The sequence below is a fragment of the Abramis brama genome (assembly GCF_963993115.1).
Source record: "Abramis brama genome assembly, chromosome: 22".
Classification (NCBI taxonomy): domain Eukaryota; kingdom Metazoa; phylum Chordata; class Actinopteri; order Cypriniformes; family Leuciscidae; genus Abramis; species Abramis brama.
In genome coordinates, this window is record NC_139984.1 from 24,622,419 (window position 1) to 24,640,782 (window position 18,364).

Consider the following 18,364-nt stretch of genomic DNA (forward strand, 5'->3'; position numbering starts at 1 on the left):
TAAAGTAATATTTAAAAAAGTAAGTAATACAATAAAAAGATAAGATAAGACACTTTACCCTGTGTACATTTTTGGTGGACTTTTTTTCCACAAAATATCACTTTGCTAATTGATCACAGCAGGGCAGGGCCATGTTTGATTTGACATACATCTCTTCAGTGTGTTGTAGTTTAAAGTGTTTTTATATGGTTAATGACCAAACACTGCAACATATCTTTCCAAGAAATTTAAGTAGAGAAAAAAACTCCAGAAAACATGAGCTGTGGGAGATAATATATGAGCTTATACAGCAAATGCCATTGAAAACATGAGCTTTCACACCTGTCCTTGCGCTGCTATGAATAAGGTCTGAAGTATAAACAAAATAGTACCTAAATGTTTTGGCTCAATATATATTCTGTCAAAATACCGCAGTTGTTACATCCATCAACCAACCAATCAATCAATCAATAAAAACAAATCATTCTGAAGGCTTCATACACTTTAATGCAGTGATATTTTGGTAGAAAATATGGTTACCATGGCAATGGCAATTTTATTTTTTGCATAGTAACAAATATCCATGCTATTTTAAGGCCACAGACCATAAATAATACCATGGATTGCTGCATTATCATCATTACAATTATCATGCTTTCTATCAATAGTATTTGTAAAATAATAATAATAAATCATTTTTATATGTTCTGAGAATTATTTTTTTAACTTTATAGTCTGAGTGTGAGGAATACAATCATGACTGGCAAGAAATCAAAAGGTATTTACCAAGATATCAAAATCAAATACAACAAATCTGTTTAGCGTTAATTTATTCAAATAACAAGTTAATACCAAACATTACAATTGATACAAAATAAATATAGTTAATGGAGTACCATACCATTGTTTATAATCTGTAAATGCATTTAGGCATCATTTTAAAAACGATAAGTTCTGCGCAGATTAAAATGCTGAACAGATGCTGCCTTTTTACATGTTTAAGTCTATGTTTATAGCATTTGTTAAAACATTGTCTAATACCATTCCTTCTTCACAACATTAAAATGTAAATGTATGGTATTGTACCAATCAAGATAAGAATCCATTAGATAAATATTGAAGGTCCATAAGAACAATATAGCTTTATGCTTAGAACAAACATGTGAAACATGTTACAACACACTTCTGTCTGGGCTGTTTTACTAAATGGGAAAAGATTCATATCACCTGTGAATATGGGAGTACAAATGAGTGCACAATCCAAATTCATTAATGATGAATTGCATTTGTGATAGTAATATCTTGTAACTTTTTTTAATGGCTCATCGATCAACAATAAAAAAAACATCGGCATTTCAGTTGTTTCTTAAGTGCCTCATATAGGTATAGATGAAAGTTTGGCTTCAATATCACCTCCTAATATTAAGATTTGCCTTCTGGTTATGACAAAAACAGTAACAGTAAAATCCAGAGGACATGTTCTAGTAAGTCAGTCATTGTAATCTTTGATACAGTTAGTTTTCTATTTAAAACAGTTGAAATCATACAATTCTCTGGCATATGAAATTACGATGATAGCTGAAATGGAAAAATTGGATTTAGCCACATAAAAGCAGGGCATGCTTTCTGATTCAGAGAACTATGATTGTCCACTTGACTGAACCACATCTACAGTATTTAAGCACAAAGACAGGGTAACCACTGTACTCATGGAAACTGAAATAAAGACCTGAATACACCCTCTTTGATGGACTTTTTGGAAGGTTTAAGATAACCAAAAAACAATTATCTGTCTCAGGCATTGTACAATCACACAGCTTACAGCAAAACTATATGAACACATGAATAAAAATAAAATGTCAAATTATTAAATAGCCTCTTAAAATGTAGTCAGAAGCCATTGCTGCGATTGCTACAGCGAAAAGCAATTTTAACGGTCAAGAATATTGTTAGTTTCTGCAACAACAACAACAAAAAAAACCACACAAAATAAAAACTAAATGAGAGCATATTTCATATATTAATGAAGTGCTTATTTTCGTCTATAAAAACAGCAAATACAGGATTTCGTAGCTTCGTCCGTATTTTAAATAGTTCAAAAGCCATTTAGCATTGAAAAGTGTGATGGCATGGCAAAAGGTCACTCTGCATGCAGCATAAAGGAAACAAAAAACAACAGAAAGAGTATGTTTGATACTATTCTAAGACCGCACACAATTTGAGTGCCGCTGGCTTCATCACAACAGCAAATCAGTTATTTCAGTCATTTTGCAACTAGCACCAATACATCAACGTCCAAAAAGTTCTTCTGCTGCTCTTTAAGAGATACGTCATTGTCCTACTGGGCCTGAAACACGTTGATCTTGCTTGTATTTTTAAGAGTCTGTCGACGGTTACAAAACCAGACCCGAACCACCTCTCGGTCGTAATTCAGCTCCTTTGCGATCTCCGTAATCTCTTGGCCAGTCGGAAGGGAGTTTTTCTCAAAGTAAGTGTTGAGGACCTCAATGGCCTGCGGCGTGAAGCTCGTTCTCCGTTTGCGCTTCTTGGAGGGTTCTCCGCCCACAAACTCCATCAAGTTCTGCTGACCCTTCTGATTCCAGAGCTCAGCCTCTGCCAGCCAGCGCTCCAGCACAGGCTTCAGCTTCTGGGCACTTTTAGGAGTGATGTCAAGCTTCTCAAATCTTCAAACAAGAGGCAACGTGTCAACACACAAGATGCTGGAGTGAAATGTGAATCTTTCCGGCGCTTATATTTGATTACAGATTTTATATAGAATGTAAAACGTAATTTATATAAATGAAACTTATAAACAATACAAAATAAATGTATATAACGAAATACCAATTATTTGTCTCAGGAAATATACAATTACATAGCTTAAAGTTTACTGCAACGCATAAAATTATATTATATTTTGTATAAAGTGTAAAGAAGAACCCTGTATGTCACTGTATTGTTATGGCACTATTTACACAACAAACAGATCAGGAGTGGTTCAATCATTTCTGTGCCGACCTCTTAGACACGTAAAGAAAGAAAGAAACAGAGAAGATCTAAAAGACACTAACCTGCAGATGGCTGACTGACTGTAGGCGGGACCCTCTGTAGCAGTGAGAGCCTGGCCAACTTGAGTCTGTGTCAACCCCAGAGAGAGCCGTCGAATCTTAAAATTCTTGGCAAACTCCCGAATCTCCTCCAGATTAATGGCCTCTTCTTCATTCACAGCAGACTGTGGCTCTAACGAAAACAAAAATTGAATTAGGACTTCTGGATGCTGTCCAGATCATAAAAAACATGAGTAATCTACCCATGAGTCACTGAAACATCATTTTTCAAAACTGAAATCTGATCTAAACAACCTTAAAGAATTGCTCCTATTCAATTATGTGACTGAAGAAGGTTGTAAATGCAATATTGCAAACATAAACCGTAAAGATATACTACCAGTAAAATATAAACCTACTGCTGACAAGCTGCCCCACGGTAGGCATGTCTCCACAGGCGATGGCACCGGTAGAGGTGATGGATGTGACTGATTTAACCACTTGTGGCTGGGGAGCAATGATCACTTTAGATGGGGCCACTTTTCCAATAGGACCCTAGAGAATAAATTACAGCCAATCAACAAATATGACAATCATTTTACAAATATTTCACATGATCTAGAGCAAATGTGCAAAACTCACCCCCTGATTTTGCCAGGGCATTGCAGGGTAATTTCTAAGGTATTCTGAGTTCATTGCTATTGGTAGGGTGCACTGGGTGGCTGCCAAGGCATTGCTAAATGGACGCTAGGGCATTCTGCTCATTGGAAAAGAGTGCCTGTGGCGAAATTTCTGAAAAAAGATATTACGTTGCTTCTTGCTTGTTTTGTGACACTTTCAAAGTGAAATGTCCATTGACTGGCACTAAAAGCGTGTACAGTTTGCTCTATTGCGTATGAAAACAACGTACCACCTAGACTAAACCTAATCGATATTGCTAATAAAAGCAAACTTGAGATAAAAACGCATTTGCTGAAGCAACCATGCTATTTTAATATGCTTCTACAAGTCTTTGAGTTCTTTAAAAGTGACTCAAGGGACTCATGACTCATGAGAGTTTAAAAAATGTGCCACGGTAAAAGTATTTTGAGCTCATAGTATTGTGCAAATCGTGCGAAAATAAGTCTTTATTAATGTATAATTTACTCTTGTATTCTTCATTTTTGTGAACCGGAATAAATGTTTTCGGTGTTTTACTGCCACTAGTGTTCATTTCAGCTGGAAACTGCACTGAACTGTGTATACCGTATATACCCGACTATAAGACGACCCTGAATATAAGACGACCCCCCCATTTTCCAGACTTATTTTTGGGACAAAAAGAGATTTTTGTGGAAAAAATCTTGTTTTCAACAGAAAATAATTTTATTTGAAAATTGCTGTGATAATTCATTCTCTCTCTTCCAGCATGCGCGCGCACCTACAGTATCTCTCTCGCTCTGCGTCTCGCGCGCACACCTCTCTCTCTCTCTCTCTCTCTCTCTCTCTCTCTCTCTCTCTGCGTCTCGAGCAGCAGATAGGTGCAGCGTTTTAATTCAGTTAACGGCTCGATTATCAGAATTTTTGTGCAGATTAACATCTTGGAAGGGAGAGTTGGTTTTGTCTTAATGGGTCGCGTTTCAGTCACTATTTCATATTAATTCCGTTGTTCTTTCTCCCTTTCCCCCCGTGATTTTGTCTATATCGCGAATATAAGACGACCCCCACATTTTTCAGCTTATTTTTAGGACAAGAACCTTGTCTTATAGTCGGGTATATACGGTATATATATATATATATATATATATATATATATATATATATATATATATATATTATATATTATATATTATATATATATATATATATATATATATATATATATATATAAAGTATATAAAGTATGTTTTCCAAATATGTAGGTAGAGGCACGTTTTCCAATGAGCCTTGCCATGCTAGGGAATCGCTAAGGTATTCTGAGTGGTTTCTTACTCATCCAATTAAAAAAATATATATATATACTAATGCTTAGAAAGTACAAAAATGGCACACAGACTACAAAAAATGTTTATTATCATTTATAGACCAATGAAAAGCCATAGTAGCTGGCACTATAGTACCTGTGTGGTGGTTTTGGTGAGTGTCAGGGGCACAGTGGATTTGGGGAGGACGGAGGCTGCAGACGGGGCAACCGCTGTTGGACCGTTCCCTATCGTAGCAATGATCTGGCCCTGGGAGTTCAAAATCAGCTGTGGGGACATGGTCTGGACCTGCAGGCCTTGAGCGGGTAACGCAGAGGCTGCCGCAGCTCCAGCCAGTGATGCAGGGTTGACCAGCAGAGGAAGTGTTCCAATCACCTAAAACACAGGTATGAAACTAATGAGACTGGTATGTAAAAATGTTCATTGGGTAAGAAGGCTTGCCTTTGGGAAAAATGTGTCATTTAATTGTAGCACTAACCTGGCCCTGTGCGTTGGTAATGAGTTGACTTGTGAGTCCTGCCACATTAGACATGGCGCTGGTGAAGATGGGAGTTGTAGTAAGAGAGCTGATGAACTGAGGCTGAGCTCCCAGTGAAGCTGCGCTAATCTGAAAAAAAAAAAAAAACAACAACTCCTGATTAGATTTATATAAAAATTCATTTGAATTATCTTTAGTAATTGAAGGCTAGATGAGTTTCCTGAAAGGAACTACCAGTACTTGTAAAGAAGCAAAAGAAGAATGTTTTGAGTGGTCAAAGGTTTAAGATTTTATTTATTTTTTACAAAAACATTAGTTTGCTTTAATTTATGAAATTATGAAATAATAATTATTTTTAGTACTACTACATGCATTCTATAAAATAATACATAAATAACAATGATAGTAGTTATTATTATTATTATTATAATTATATATACAATCTTTAAATAAATAAAAAATAAAAATAATATTGATTAATATTAATTGAAAAATATCCATTGATTAACATTAAGTACATTAGTTAACATGAACTAACAATTAAGAATACTTAAATGTTAATTTCAACATTTAGTAATACATTATTAAAATCAAAAGTTGCATCTGAGCTAACATGAACAAACAAAGACCAGTTGAATTTTTATTAATAAACATGAACAAAGATTAATAAATACTGTGTGTAACAAATATTTGTTAAGGCATTAACCAACGTTAACTAATGGAACCTTGTTGTAAAGCGTTACCTTATTATTATTATTAAGGTCTATAAAATATGAAGTCAGTCTCCATAGAAATAAGAATTATTCAAAATATTATCAGTTTAAGTAGCCTGGGTCTCCCCATGCTGCCTTGCGCGCAGCGCGATTTTATTCACGCTGCTAGGCAGCCTGGACACCATGGACCAGATTTTCCCCTCAAAAAGGGAACCAATCACAGAACGGGGAGGGAGCAGCAAGACGATGATGACGTCTATGCGACACACCGAAGCAGTTTGTTTATATCTATGGATCCAACATGGCATCAGACGCGAAGTTACCTTTCGATGCAGCCTTAGAGAGTGTTCTAAGTAGTTTAGTCGCTGAACGCCATCGTGTACACATAAATCTCTGACCCATCGTCTTCTTCCTCGTCGAATTTCTGTCGCTCTACATACGTCATCTGGTATAATTGAAACGATTGGCTATGAGCTACGTACAGGCGCATTTGATAGACATTCGTAGCGCCCAATAAACGGCTCTGGGCATTTGTAAACCACGCCTCAAATACGAGAAAATGAACATGTGGTTCCCAGACCTTGTCTCGACATTAGCCAGGCTACAGTTTAAGTAATCAAGCCTTCAAACCCAAGTAATCAAGCCCTGGAATACATCTAAAACATGGGTCACCAAACTAAGGCCCGCGGGCCCCCCAGCCCCTCTGCCCCCCACTACTTGAACCGGCCCCATGAGGCAATCCCCAAAAGTCGTCATGGCCTTTTATATAAATATAAATAAAACTTGCGTGCAAATTAATTTATGCAATGCGGAACTACTGTTAGATACGTGGGTTCTTTAGGGACACCTAATCTGTAGCTCCGCCTTAGCTCTGAAGCAGGCTGCGATGTAAAGATTGCAATGCTGGAATATGTTGAGAGAGAGGTGTGGGCGCGATCAAAAAGTCGCAAAGTGTTTACTTATATTTGTGTGTGTGTGTGTGTGAGGCGCGGGCGCGATCGAACAGTGGAAACATAAAAACATACTCCGTCATTTTGTTTATACAGGACATCATTCAAACTGCAAAGTGTTTAAGTTACTGTTAATTAAAATTAAGGAAAATATATATATATAATCTGAAATGTAGCAAATTAATTTTCAATTCATTCAGGTAAAATTACCAAACATATCTCAAGGTCTTTTTGTCTTTTTATTGATTTAATTAATAAACTAATTATATAAAACTATTGTCAGTGAACTACAAATAAACTGGTTCTATGCCTTTACTTTATTAATAAAACTTATTTAAAAAAAATACAAGGCTTAAGACATTTATTTTCCTTTGGTGGAACAGCCTGAGACATGCACAAGCCTTCTGCATTTTTGTTTTGCTTTTCCCTTCATTGTACCGAACTCGTACCGATGATGTCTGAACCGAGGTATGAACCGAAACGTGACTTCTGTGTACCGTTCCACCCCTAATAGAGAGTGCAGAGTTTTCAAAGAACAGTGGACCAACGATTATTTTTAAAGTGAAGAATAACTTTAATTAAAACAAAGTGTGAAGACTTGATTACTACTTTTGCAAACCACTAGTAAAGATAAACAAATATGTGCCAGGAATCAAGTGTTGATATAGTAGTGTGGATATAGTAGTGTGGATGGCTGTGCCAGGCTAGTAATCTCTACTACACAATGAGGCCTGCTGGTGGTCATTTTGGTCTGGGTCATACAATTCTATGTTATATAGCTGAGCCGGCCCCCCCATCACAGTCAGGAACGATAATGTGGCCCCCAGAGAAAAAAGTTTGGTGACCCCTGATCTAAAATGTTCTATCAATGTTATACCAATGTTGTGATGCTTAAGACTACAATACAGTATGAAATATGGAAAACTAGTTGAATTGTCGATGAGAAAGCACCAGTGATGCACCAATCATGATTTTTCATTGGCAAATTATTTGTTTATTTGCTCTATAACAGGCAAAATGGCCTTAAACAAAAATATCTGTTGCCATTTGAAATTAGAGGCAACCACTGAATTTACTCATGATCCAAACAAAGATGTTACGCACATGTAGCATTAGCAGTTGTTTCTGGTTTTAATTAGATTGTATCATTTCAAGATTTAAAGCAAAAACTGAATGGTCAGACTTTAGATTTGTGAAATTATGCTACTTAAGACACCTGCACAAAACAAAAACAGCAGACTGAATAAAAATGCAAATTCACTCTCTGACAGTAGGTGGCGCTTATGGAACAATGCAGTTTCCTTGGTTACCGGTAAACACAAATCAGCATTGTGCTTATAAACCGGCATTATACAGAGGTAAGAGGAAAAGAAAATGCCATCGAAACTTTTATGTCCGTTCCCTTTAGAGATGTTAACGTCCCGTTTACAGACGTAATGTTTCTACACAAATTAAATTTTTACTAATACACATACTAATACATACAAATTACCTTTTAAATATCCGATACTAGCCACTAAGTTTCCAATAAATAAATAAAAATCTGTAAAATCGTTCAATCGGCCATATTGTCCCAAAGTATTGTGCATCCTTACTTCAAACATCTTAAAAATCCAATTTTACACATGAGATATCATACAACTAAACGAAAAACCTGTTTCTATTCATAATAGATGATTGCCCTACTCACAATAGCAGGGTTGATGGACAGGCCTGCAGTCTGAAGTGTTGCGACAGAGACACTAGGCTCTGACACCTTCTGCACAACAGATGCGGTGGTGGCTGGCGTGGTCTGCGTTGGCTGCAGGGCCGCTTGCATGGACTGCAGAGCAGACACCTGGGGCTGCAGGACCGCCTGTGCAGGTGACTGCAGCTGCGTCTGGACAGAGTTCAACATAGTAGCAGCTGGAAAAAGAAAACAGGCTGTTGTAACAATCAAAACAATTTAAAAAGAAGAGTTTGTTTGCTCAGTAAAACAACTTGTACCATTAAAATTGTCATTATTCTGAACTGTTGACTGGTCTGGACAAAAACACCATTTCATATAAACACAATATCATGCATTTTAAACTGAATCTCATGCCAACAGAATGTAAAATATGCACTTTTTCTAAGATGCTTTGCACCTGATGAGTATCCAAAATGTGTGAGCAGCACCATACCTTGCAGTCCAGCAAACGGCAGCTTCAGCAGTCCTCCGGCAGGGCTGACTGCCGTGAGACCAGGGATGGTGGCGACAGTGGCGGTGGGTAAGGTGAGCACTGCCAGACCACCCTGACCACCCACAGACCCCGCCATACTTAAAGGAATGAGCAGGGGCTGACCCAGAGAACCCTGCTGGGCAAACATGCCCGTCATCAGAGAGGCCAAGCCATCCTGAGTCAGGACCTGGCAGGGTAATGGCAAACAGATTTAATTAGTCTCAGGAGTTTCAAATGTGTTGACATTTACAGACATTTGCGCTTTTAAAAACTATTAAAAATCAGGAGTGTTTATTGAAATAAATCTGGGGGAAAAAAATAATATCAAATGGAAAAACGTATCTAAACAACTTAAAAGAAAATTGGAATTGTTGCCTTGCCTCGGATCACTTGGAAACGTCATGATATGAGCATCCACGAGTCAGAAATCATGAGTCAGAAATGATCAAGGGCTTGGAGCAAAACTGACATTGAAAGTGGCCTCTTTTTAAAAAGGAAAATGGAGTTCACCTGTGGGCAGGCCTGCACAGTGATGGGTATGCTGGTCTGCGGCTGGGCCTGAGACAAACTGATGGGGGCTGTGGAGACCACGGTCTGGACTGCAGGTGCTGAGACCTCCACAGACACTACATGCAAACAGAGTCAGACTTGCTGAAATCTTTTATTTTAGAATGATTTTTCCATGCATAGGAAACATAATGAATGGTGGTGTCTTTTTCAAACCATGCATTTATTACTATTATGACTCTTATATACTCGCCAGCGCAAAAAAACAACTGTCAGGAATTATTAAAGACACCCACTGAAAAATTTGCATTGAAAAGGCGTGGACAGGATTATTTTTGCGGCTTACTGTATCTGCATTTGTAGGAGTTTGCCTTTCAGAAGCAATATTTATGGGAGGAGAGTATTTAAATTAATCATGCAAGGTGATTTACTAAGGTTTGCACAAGTATATTTACTGGTATTTGCACCATTATTTACCACCCAAAAAGCATGTCTCAGACGCTAAGGCTCTGTTTACACCTGGTATTAAGATGCGTTTTGGTCGATCGGATCACAAGTAGATGAGGGAGACACATACCAGTTTACACCTGGTGTTTTAATCTGTATCTTTCAATCACTTTTGTCTTGATTTCTTCAAGGGGAGGGTCTATGGGTGGGGGTAAATGTATGGACTTTTTTTAGATCTTTTGATCTAATGGACGAAATAAGCTCACGCAATTTACTTATGAACACAACCAGAGAAAACAGAAAAGCATGCTCTGACGGCAGCAAGACCACATTGAACTTGGTGAGTGTGTGTTAGATCAGGAATGAAGAAAGAACATTGTGCTTGGTACATTTTTCATCTTCAAACTAAACTTGGGTCTGCAGCTATAGTTTAAATCCCGCCTGGCTAGCGCGCTTCCCATTATGTTAATGCATTAAGTCAGCAGGCGGAGAGTAGGCGGCCTTTTGAGGCTGTTCAAATGCATTCGTCCACATGAACGTTTATACTACGAAAGCAATCCGTTACAATGCGTTTTCGACACCCTTTGGAAGTGGTCAAAAGTGGACAAGTCAAAACATTTTAGACCTCGTTTACACCTGTATTTAGCATCATCACATCCACTTGTGATCCGATCCACCAGAAAGCATCTTAATAGGTGTAAACAGGGCCAAATTTGTGCTGCTCTTATAGATTGCGTTGGTCATTATAGAAATTATCCGGCAGAAGATCAGCGCAGAACTTTTTTGGAATTGCGCTCTCACGCTAATTTGCCCTGTTAAGTAAATCTGGCCCTATATGCTTCTTAGATGGTGGTGGCTTTGAATACTGGGTTGCTGTGATACCAAACTAGTGTGGCTATATATATCAGTCAATTTGATCAGCCTCACCAGCTGTAGTTGTGCTTGTGGTTACTGGACTGTCCAACGGACTCTCCTCGGCTGCATCCAGGGTCTGACCAGCGCACTCCTCGCCCCCTGACTCCAACTTCCCATCAGCCCCTGAAGAAGACAAGGCTGTATCCACCTCCACCTCCAATACACGGATGGTCTCCTGACCTGACATGACAATGACCTGGAGGAAGGGGTTTAACAGGTTATAAATGCTCTCCTTTCCGCGGTAATGGGGGCAGTGGTGACAAGATGAAAATGCACCATGGTCTGTTATGGATGAGTTTACACCTGTGCGTGTATGCTGATCTCACAGACATTTTATTAAAATACTGATAAGGTTTGCTGAGCAAAAGAGCATGAAACTGTTGAAACTAGAGCTGGGCGATATATTGAATATTTTCAATGGTTTTATTGTGCTTTTTCCATTTTTATTTTATTATTTGGTCATTAAGGTGCACTTTTCCTCCATTTATTTTTTTAAATAAAGAAATTAAATACTTTTGCAAAGTACTAATTTATAATAATAAATTTAAAATCCCATAAACTCACTCAAGACATGGTTGCCCCTATAGGATGATCCAATCCATGTTGAGATCACATAGTTAGTTAGTTCACCCAAAAATTAAAATCAGCCAATGATTTACTCACCCTCAAGTCATCCTAGGTGTATATGACATTCTTATTTCAGACGAATACAATCGGAGTTATATTAAAAAATGTCTTGGCATTTCCAAGCTTTATAATGGCAGTTAATGGCTGTTTCTGTTTTGAAGTCCATAAAAGTGCATCTTATCCATCATAAAAGTTCTCCACATGGCTCCGGGGGTTAATAAAGACCTTCTGAAGCTAAGCGAAGCATTCGTGTAAGAAAACTATCCATATTTAAAACTTTATAAAGTAAAATAACTAGCTTCCAGCCAAACGAACATACGGATTTCTAAAGTCTAAAGAGCCAGGACATTTTTTATATAACTCTGATTGTATTAGTCTGAAAGAAGATCAGTTCATTTTCATTTTTGGGAGAACTATCCCTTTAAACCCTCCTGTTACTGGACACTATCGCTCAAGGAATAAACAAATTATGGCTGATTGTTAAAGGGATAGTTCACCCAATAATGAAAATTCTGTCATTAATTACTTACCCTCATGTCCTTCCAAACAAGTAAGACATTCGTTCATCTTTTTAATGAAATCTGAGAGCTTTCTGTCCCTCCATTGACAGCTGACGCAAGTACCACTTTCAAGCCGCAGAAAGACAGTAAAGACATCATTAAAGTAATCCATGTGACAGTGGTTTAACCTCAATTTTATGAAGCGACACGAGTTCTTTGTTTGTGCAAAAAAACATAATTTACCACTTTATTTACAAAATATTAATCTCCAAAACGCATTCACTAGGGCACCACAATGCATGCGTGTTGTGTTGACACAAGAGCAGACGTTGTTGAATGAATGCGCGTTGGAGATTAATATTTTGTAAATAAAGTGGTAAATTACTTAAGTCACATGGAATACTTTACTACCTTTCTGGGGCTTGAAAGTGGTAGTTGCGTAGGCTGTTAATAGAGGGACAGTAAGCTCACAAATTTCATTAAAAAGATCTTCATTTGTGTTCCAAAGATGAATGAAAGTCTTACAGGTTTGAAACGACAATGAGAGTGAGGAAATACTGACAGAATACATTTTTTTGGATGAAATAACCCTTTAATGGAGGATTTGTAATTGGTAAGTGAAAACGTTTAGTTCATGCCACTAGGTATCACTATTAATCCTAGACAACATGAAAAAACTTCAGAAATTTAAAAAACATTTTTGAAAACATTTGAGAGCGTGAAAGACAGGAGATGTTTTAATTAATGATTGTGATTCAGTTCAAATTGTCCATTTCAATGAATCGAAGATTTGATGAAAGATTTGTTTGCAGCATTACTCAAAAACGTAACATTTTTCATATATTAAAATATTTTGCTAGAAAATACATATAACTATTACTTTTCTTTAAAATGCAGTGTTATATTAGTGCATACATGGTTAAATGTCATTATTGGATTCATTTATTGAATAAAGGCATGTAAAACATGTCATTTTGTGCAATATCGCCCATCCCTACTTCATATGCATTTAACAGCTGTACAAGAGGCTCAATAGCTTGAAAAAAAAAAAGCTAATTAGGAAAGAAAGCAGCAGAGGATGTTTTAATATGTTAACAGGTGCCCATGAAACACGTGAACTCTAATGTCAACATGAGCCTTTGAAATCCAAGTGAATTCTGCTGTCTTTGACTTATACACTACTGTTCAAAAATTTGGAGGCAGTACATTTTTTGTTTGTTTGTTTGAAGGAAATTTAAAAAACTGAACTGACTGTGTTGCCTCGCGTCAGCTAAAAAGCTGCGCTTGGACACACCACAAAGACTAAAGGCGACTGTCAACTAGTACATGCATATGCACATGCGCCTTCATGTAAGGAAATAACTGTCTATATATGCAGATATCAATAGTCTATATTCGTCATTCAAAAAGGGAAACCGAAACTAGGACTGCAGATATACAAACTGTAAACATTCTGAATATCAATCATGCTAATCATTTTCTTCATTCCAGGTGGCTGATGTTGTTCTGCACATTGGAATGCTGAGGTAAGACGACGTAAAATTATAACAGAATTCTCTCTGTGGTGTCTTGACTTCTTTGATTGCTTTCATCTCTTTCGCTTTAATTCTCATGCACTCGTTCACTAAACTGAACAGTCAATCAGAGTTCTCCCTCACACCGATGGTGCAGCGACGATGTCCAAGTAGAGACAAAACTGGGACGGCCGACTGACGGCTTGGTGCGTCAGAGCCTTAAGAGACTTCTCTGGAAAACTTACCGACTCCAAACTTTTAAACGGTAGTGTATTATAACATAAAATAGCATGAAGAAATTTTTAAGCTTTTGCTCAGCTTAATTGTTTTGAAAGTTTGATCAAGCATTTTATTAAGAACGTTTCACGATCATGTTTCAGTCGAGATCAGAGAAACATCACAGGAGCAAATGCAGGGCTGGGGCAGAGAGGGAAGCTCAGCTCAGGACAGTGCCACGCAGAGAGCAGTACAGAGGCAGGAGAGGGTGCGTACCTGGTCGTCTTGTGCTGGGAATTTCAAAGTGCAGGAACCTAAAAGCTGAGAAAACACTTCTGCGGTCAGACAGTGAATGGCTAGAGAACAGAGATGCCAAGCACACATTAGGACAAACAACCAACCCAACAAGGACAACAGTGACATGAGTACAGCAAACAAGCAAGAGCATCTACCCAAAAACTAGCATAAGCAATGCTTTCTGCAAATGCCCCACCACCAGAAGAGAATTGCTTGCGCTGTGAACGTAGACTGAACACTCACACGCATGGGGCTTAAGGCTGGACATGTGATGAAATGTTAAGGTACATCTGTGTTATGGTAACACTTCATGTAAGAAACATGTGAGAAATGTATGAGATTTATGACTTGACTCAAGAAGAATACCTGTTCATTGACAGTGAGAGGCGCATTGTTTGCAGGGAGATCCTCAGTTTCCATGATGACGTCTAAGCTCTGAGGAGATCAATGATTCTGCATAGTGGTTGAAGGGGATGTTACCAGCTCAGCAGTCGCACCTGAGACAAAAAATACAAGTCACTAAGGATGCTTGACTGCACTAGATGCAGACTATCAAATATTAAAGTCACCATGACATAACAAATTGACCCCATTTACCTTCTTAATACACATTCCTGGTCTTATTGCGAATGATTCATCATGTTATTCCAAAATGTAATAACTTGCTCTGTCACCGAAAACAAATTTCCTTTCGATCAAAACCTCCCCTACAACCACCAGTCAGAGACCAATTTTTTATGATTCAGGGAATTTCTGGATAAAATCAAGTCCTGTCCTACATTTTTTTTGGGTCACTGAACACCCAATTTCAATCAGAAATACTTCACATTATGGAAAAACAAACAAACATGATTTTAAATATCACGTTATAAAAGAACAAAAACGTGAAATCACATTTCAATCAGAAATACTTTACATTATAAATAAAGAACATTTGGATTTGAAATCTTAAGTTATAGAGGTACAAAATATGTGACTAAATCTGACAAATATCATATATTATGCAATATATTTCAATCAGAAATACTTCAATCACAATATGGAAGAAAAATGTTGATTCAACTATTAAGTTTCTGATGGTGCTGTGCAACTAAATTGACAAATATTTTACAATAAAGTGTCCCATTTATATGATATAATACTATTCTAATATAATATATAAATAAAATTATATTCTATACAACATTACAATGGGGCTTACAATTAGTTGTCTCAAAACTACTAGGTTATTGCAATATATGAATACATAGGTTATTTATATTTTAAGTTTCAAATATGATGGTGACCATCAAAAAAATCACTTTGGTTTCAGCCTTAAAACCATAGCTTCTATAGTTGTTACTAATAAGTGGATTGGTCATCAAAATGACACTTAACTGTTTCAATTGCATTACATATTATGATTGTTAAAGTAATCACAATAAGTATAGCAACTATTTTGGCGGGAACTACGATGACCATGGTAAAACTTTGTAAGGCATTGACCAGACAGTCATGACGTAGTCAAGTGAGTAACGTCACGTCTATGACGCGCGCTCTCAAGGTTGTCAACTTAAAATTTTAGAACCCAGGAACCTCATAGTAAAATGTAACAGTTTTTAGAAAAATTTTACATTATTTCAATGAACAGAAAACGACTGAGCATGTTCCAATGCCATCACTGTGCAAGTGCATTGTAAGATGTCTTGCATTATAATTTTACGCATGTAATTATCCTAAAAACAATAGAGCATTATGTAAGTATTGCGCATTTACACATCAAGCAGGCCTGTGTGAGGTACTAGTGCAGCCTTCCTAACACATCCACAATGCAATAATAAAACTCTCCCTATGGGACACACACTTCATCTACTGATCACACTCCTCACATGCCAATATGCCATGACTCGGGACGGCATTTGATGTATTTCCTTTCTCTTTATCATAAATATATAAATTATGCTAATTAAGACCATTGCATATTAACCAAAAACTCATTTCGAATCCGCGAGTTGGTATAGCGTTGTGCGAAAATACGTGCAAGCTATGATCATATTCACGACTTACCCGCTGAAAGGTGGGATATTTCCTTTATTTCTCCTCCTTCGGCAAGCTTTGCCACAGTTTCTTTTAAATATGCATAATTAAAAATTCATCTCACAGCTTCCGACGCGCGCTACGAATGCACACAAAAGAGCTATTTGCATTGATAAGGAGGCTCGGGAAAACGCTGGTCCTCTTTTTAACTAAATATTTAATGACGTCTTTGCGTTAACTGTCGTGCCGGTGAAGCAAGTGCACCTTAATAGCCAAGGTAACCCCTTATCTGCAGAAAAGTGCCTAAAAATTAACACAAATTTGCTCTTTTGCACTACGTCATGAACATAATTTATGCAGGCCGAGTCTTGCATTGCATTGAAAAAATGGCGCTGGCTCGACAGAACTGGAGTGATGGCCGTCTTAAAGGGACAGTACACCGTGTTACTGCAGTTCACTGCACGATTCAAAAATTATAATATTGCTTTATTGTGAGGTTATGCTCTAATGGTAAAATTACTACTACTGATAATATTATTGCTAATAATAACGGGATCAATTTAATATTATTAATTACTATTGTTTATAATAATAATAATGACAATAATAATCACTTCATCATGCTTATATTAATATCCATGTCATTCTCTGTGCAGTTTTTAGCTTTTTTAATGCTTTAAAGGAAATCGTGATTTCATGCAAAAATAAATTAACAGAACAAAACAGACAATTCAATTGTTATTTACAGTTATTCAAACTTGCTCTTTAGTTTCTCTGTACTTGCAAAAAATGTATTCCTTTAGCAGATGCTTTTATCCAAAGTGACTTTCAAATGAGGAATACAACACAAGTGAATAAAGAAATAGAATGCTAAAGAAAAAGAGTTTGGCTACAACCCAAGAAGATTTCAGGGAATTGCAAGCAAGTGCATCTATTGCATAAATCTGTGAGAAAGCTTTATGCAAACCACTAGATACATTCAAGTTGAAACGTTGCACTCGATTAGTTCGATTTTTTATCCAAAAAAATCGAATGCATACTGATTCTTATTGATTTAGGCACATTCATTTTTATTTTATTTTTATTTATTTTTTGTAATGAACAAGCTTAAAAAGACACCGTGTCTCTGCACACACTCCGTGTCTTTCCTCCGTTGCCAAGCCAGCTGGCAAACACTTTCATTTGCATGCATTAGCAGCATATTGCCATGGAGCTCAAAGCGGAACAGGGATTGCTGAATACAGACGAATCTGTAATTAGGTTCACATCCAATTCAGGCCCCAACTATTAGAGAGCAGTTTCATTTTATACATCTGATATAAAAAATAAAACAAATTATACACTGCAGTTAAAAGGCAATCGAAAGTGATAATCAAATGGTCCTTAACAAAGCCCTGCCCTGTTTTATTTCTGCAGATGCAGGTCTGACAAGGGGTTTATACTAAATGTATATTTAGGTTATACTGCCTAGGGGTGTGGACCCACCCAAAAAAATGCATTTAATTTAATTAGACAGGTGTAAAACTAAATTTGGATTACCATTCATTTTCAAAGTCTAATATGTATTTTATTGGGTTGAATATTGCAATTAAATTAAAAGATCCTAATGTAACCTCTGCTCTGCTTGGCATACTTCCCAGGGCAATATTTTTATGCAATATTAGGTTCATCAAGTGTGCAGAATCATTCCATATTAACTAACTAACCCTGTGGGTAGACAGGAATTCATATTATATGTTGACAATGTTACTGGGATTGTAAACTCAATCTTAATTTATTTATAAGGCAACAGTGGATGACCATTGTGCTGAACAATATCAATTAAAAAAAGCTAGAATACGTACAACAGTATGACAGTAAAACACATCATAAACACAAAATTGAAGCTTAGACTAGCCCCATTTGACTCAGAGATTATAAGCCTTCTCAAAGAGATAGGTTTTAAGTTTTGCTTAAAAAAGAGATTCTATCCAGATTATTCTAATAGAAAGCGGTT

At 37.0% G+C, this 18,364-nt stretch overlaps 1 protein-coding gene across 3 annotated transcripts; it reads right to left on the reverse strand.

The window, feature by feature from the left end:
* Nucleotides 1–792: 792 nt before the first annotated feature.
* Nucleotides 793–16,788, reverse strand: pou6f1 (POU class 6 homeobox 1). 3 transcript variants are annotated; one of them, XM_084098717.1, is made up of 12 exons: nt 16,399–16,772; nt 14,719–14,849; nt 14,332–14,376; nt 11,211–11,394; nt 9,840–9,955; nt 9,291–9,516; nt 8,819–9,033; nt 5,466–5,594; nt 5,126–5,362; nt 3,446–3,581; nt 3,051–3,219; nt 793–2,663 (listed from the first exon to the last, which is right to left on the reverse strand). In XM_084098717.1, exons 2-12 carry the CDS (start codon nt 14,770–14,772, stop codon nt 2,318–2,320), a joined length of 1,857 nt encoding a protein of 618 aa, XP_083954843.1. In that variant the 5' UTR covers nt 14,773–14,849; nt 16,399–16,772; the 3' UTR covers nt 793–2,317. The 3 variants fall into 3 exon arrangements, with proteins under 3 accessions (XP_083954843.1, XP_083954844.1, XP_083954842.1); XM_084098718.1 differs by lacking the exon at nt 14,332–14,376 and having other exon boundaries at nt 16,399–16,788; XM_084098716.1 differs by lacking the exons at nt 14,719–14,849; nt 16,399–16,772 and having other exon boundaries at nt 14,332–14,535.
* Nucleotides 16,789–18,364: the final 1,576 nt, after the last annotated feature.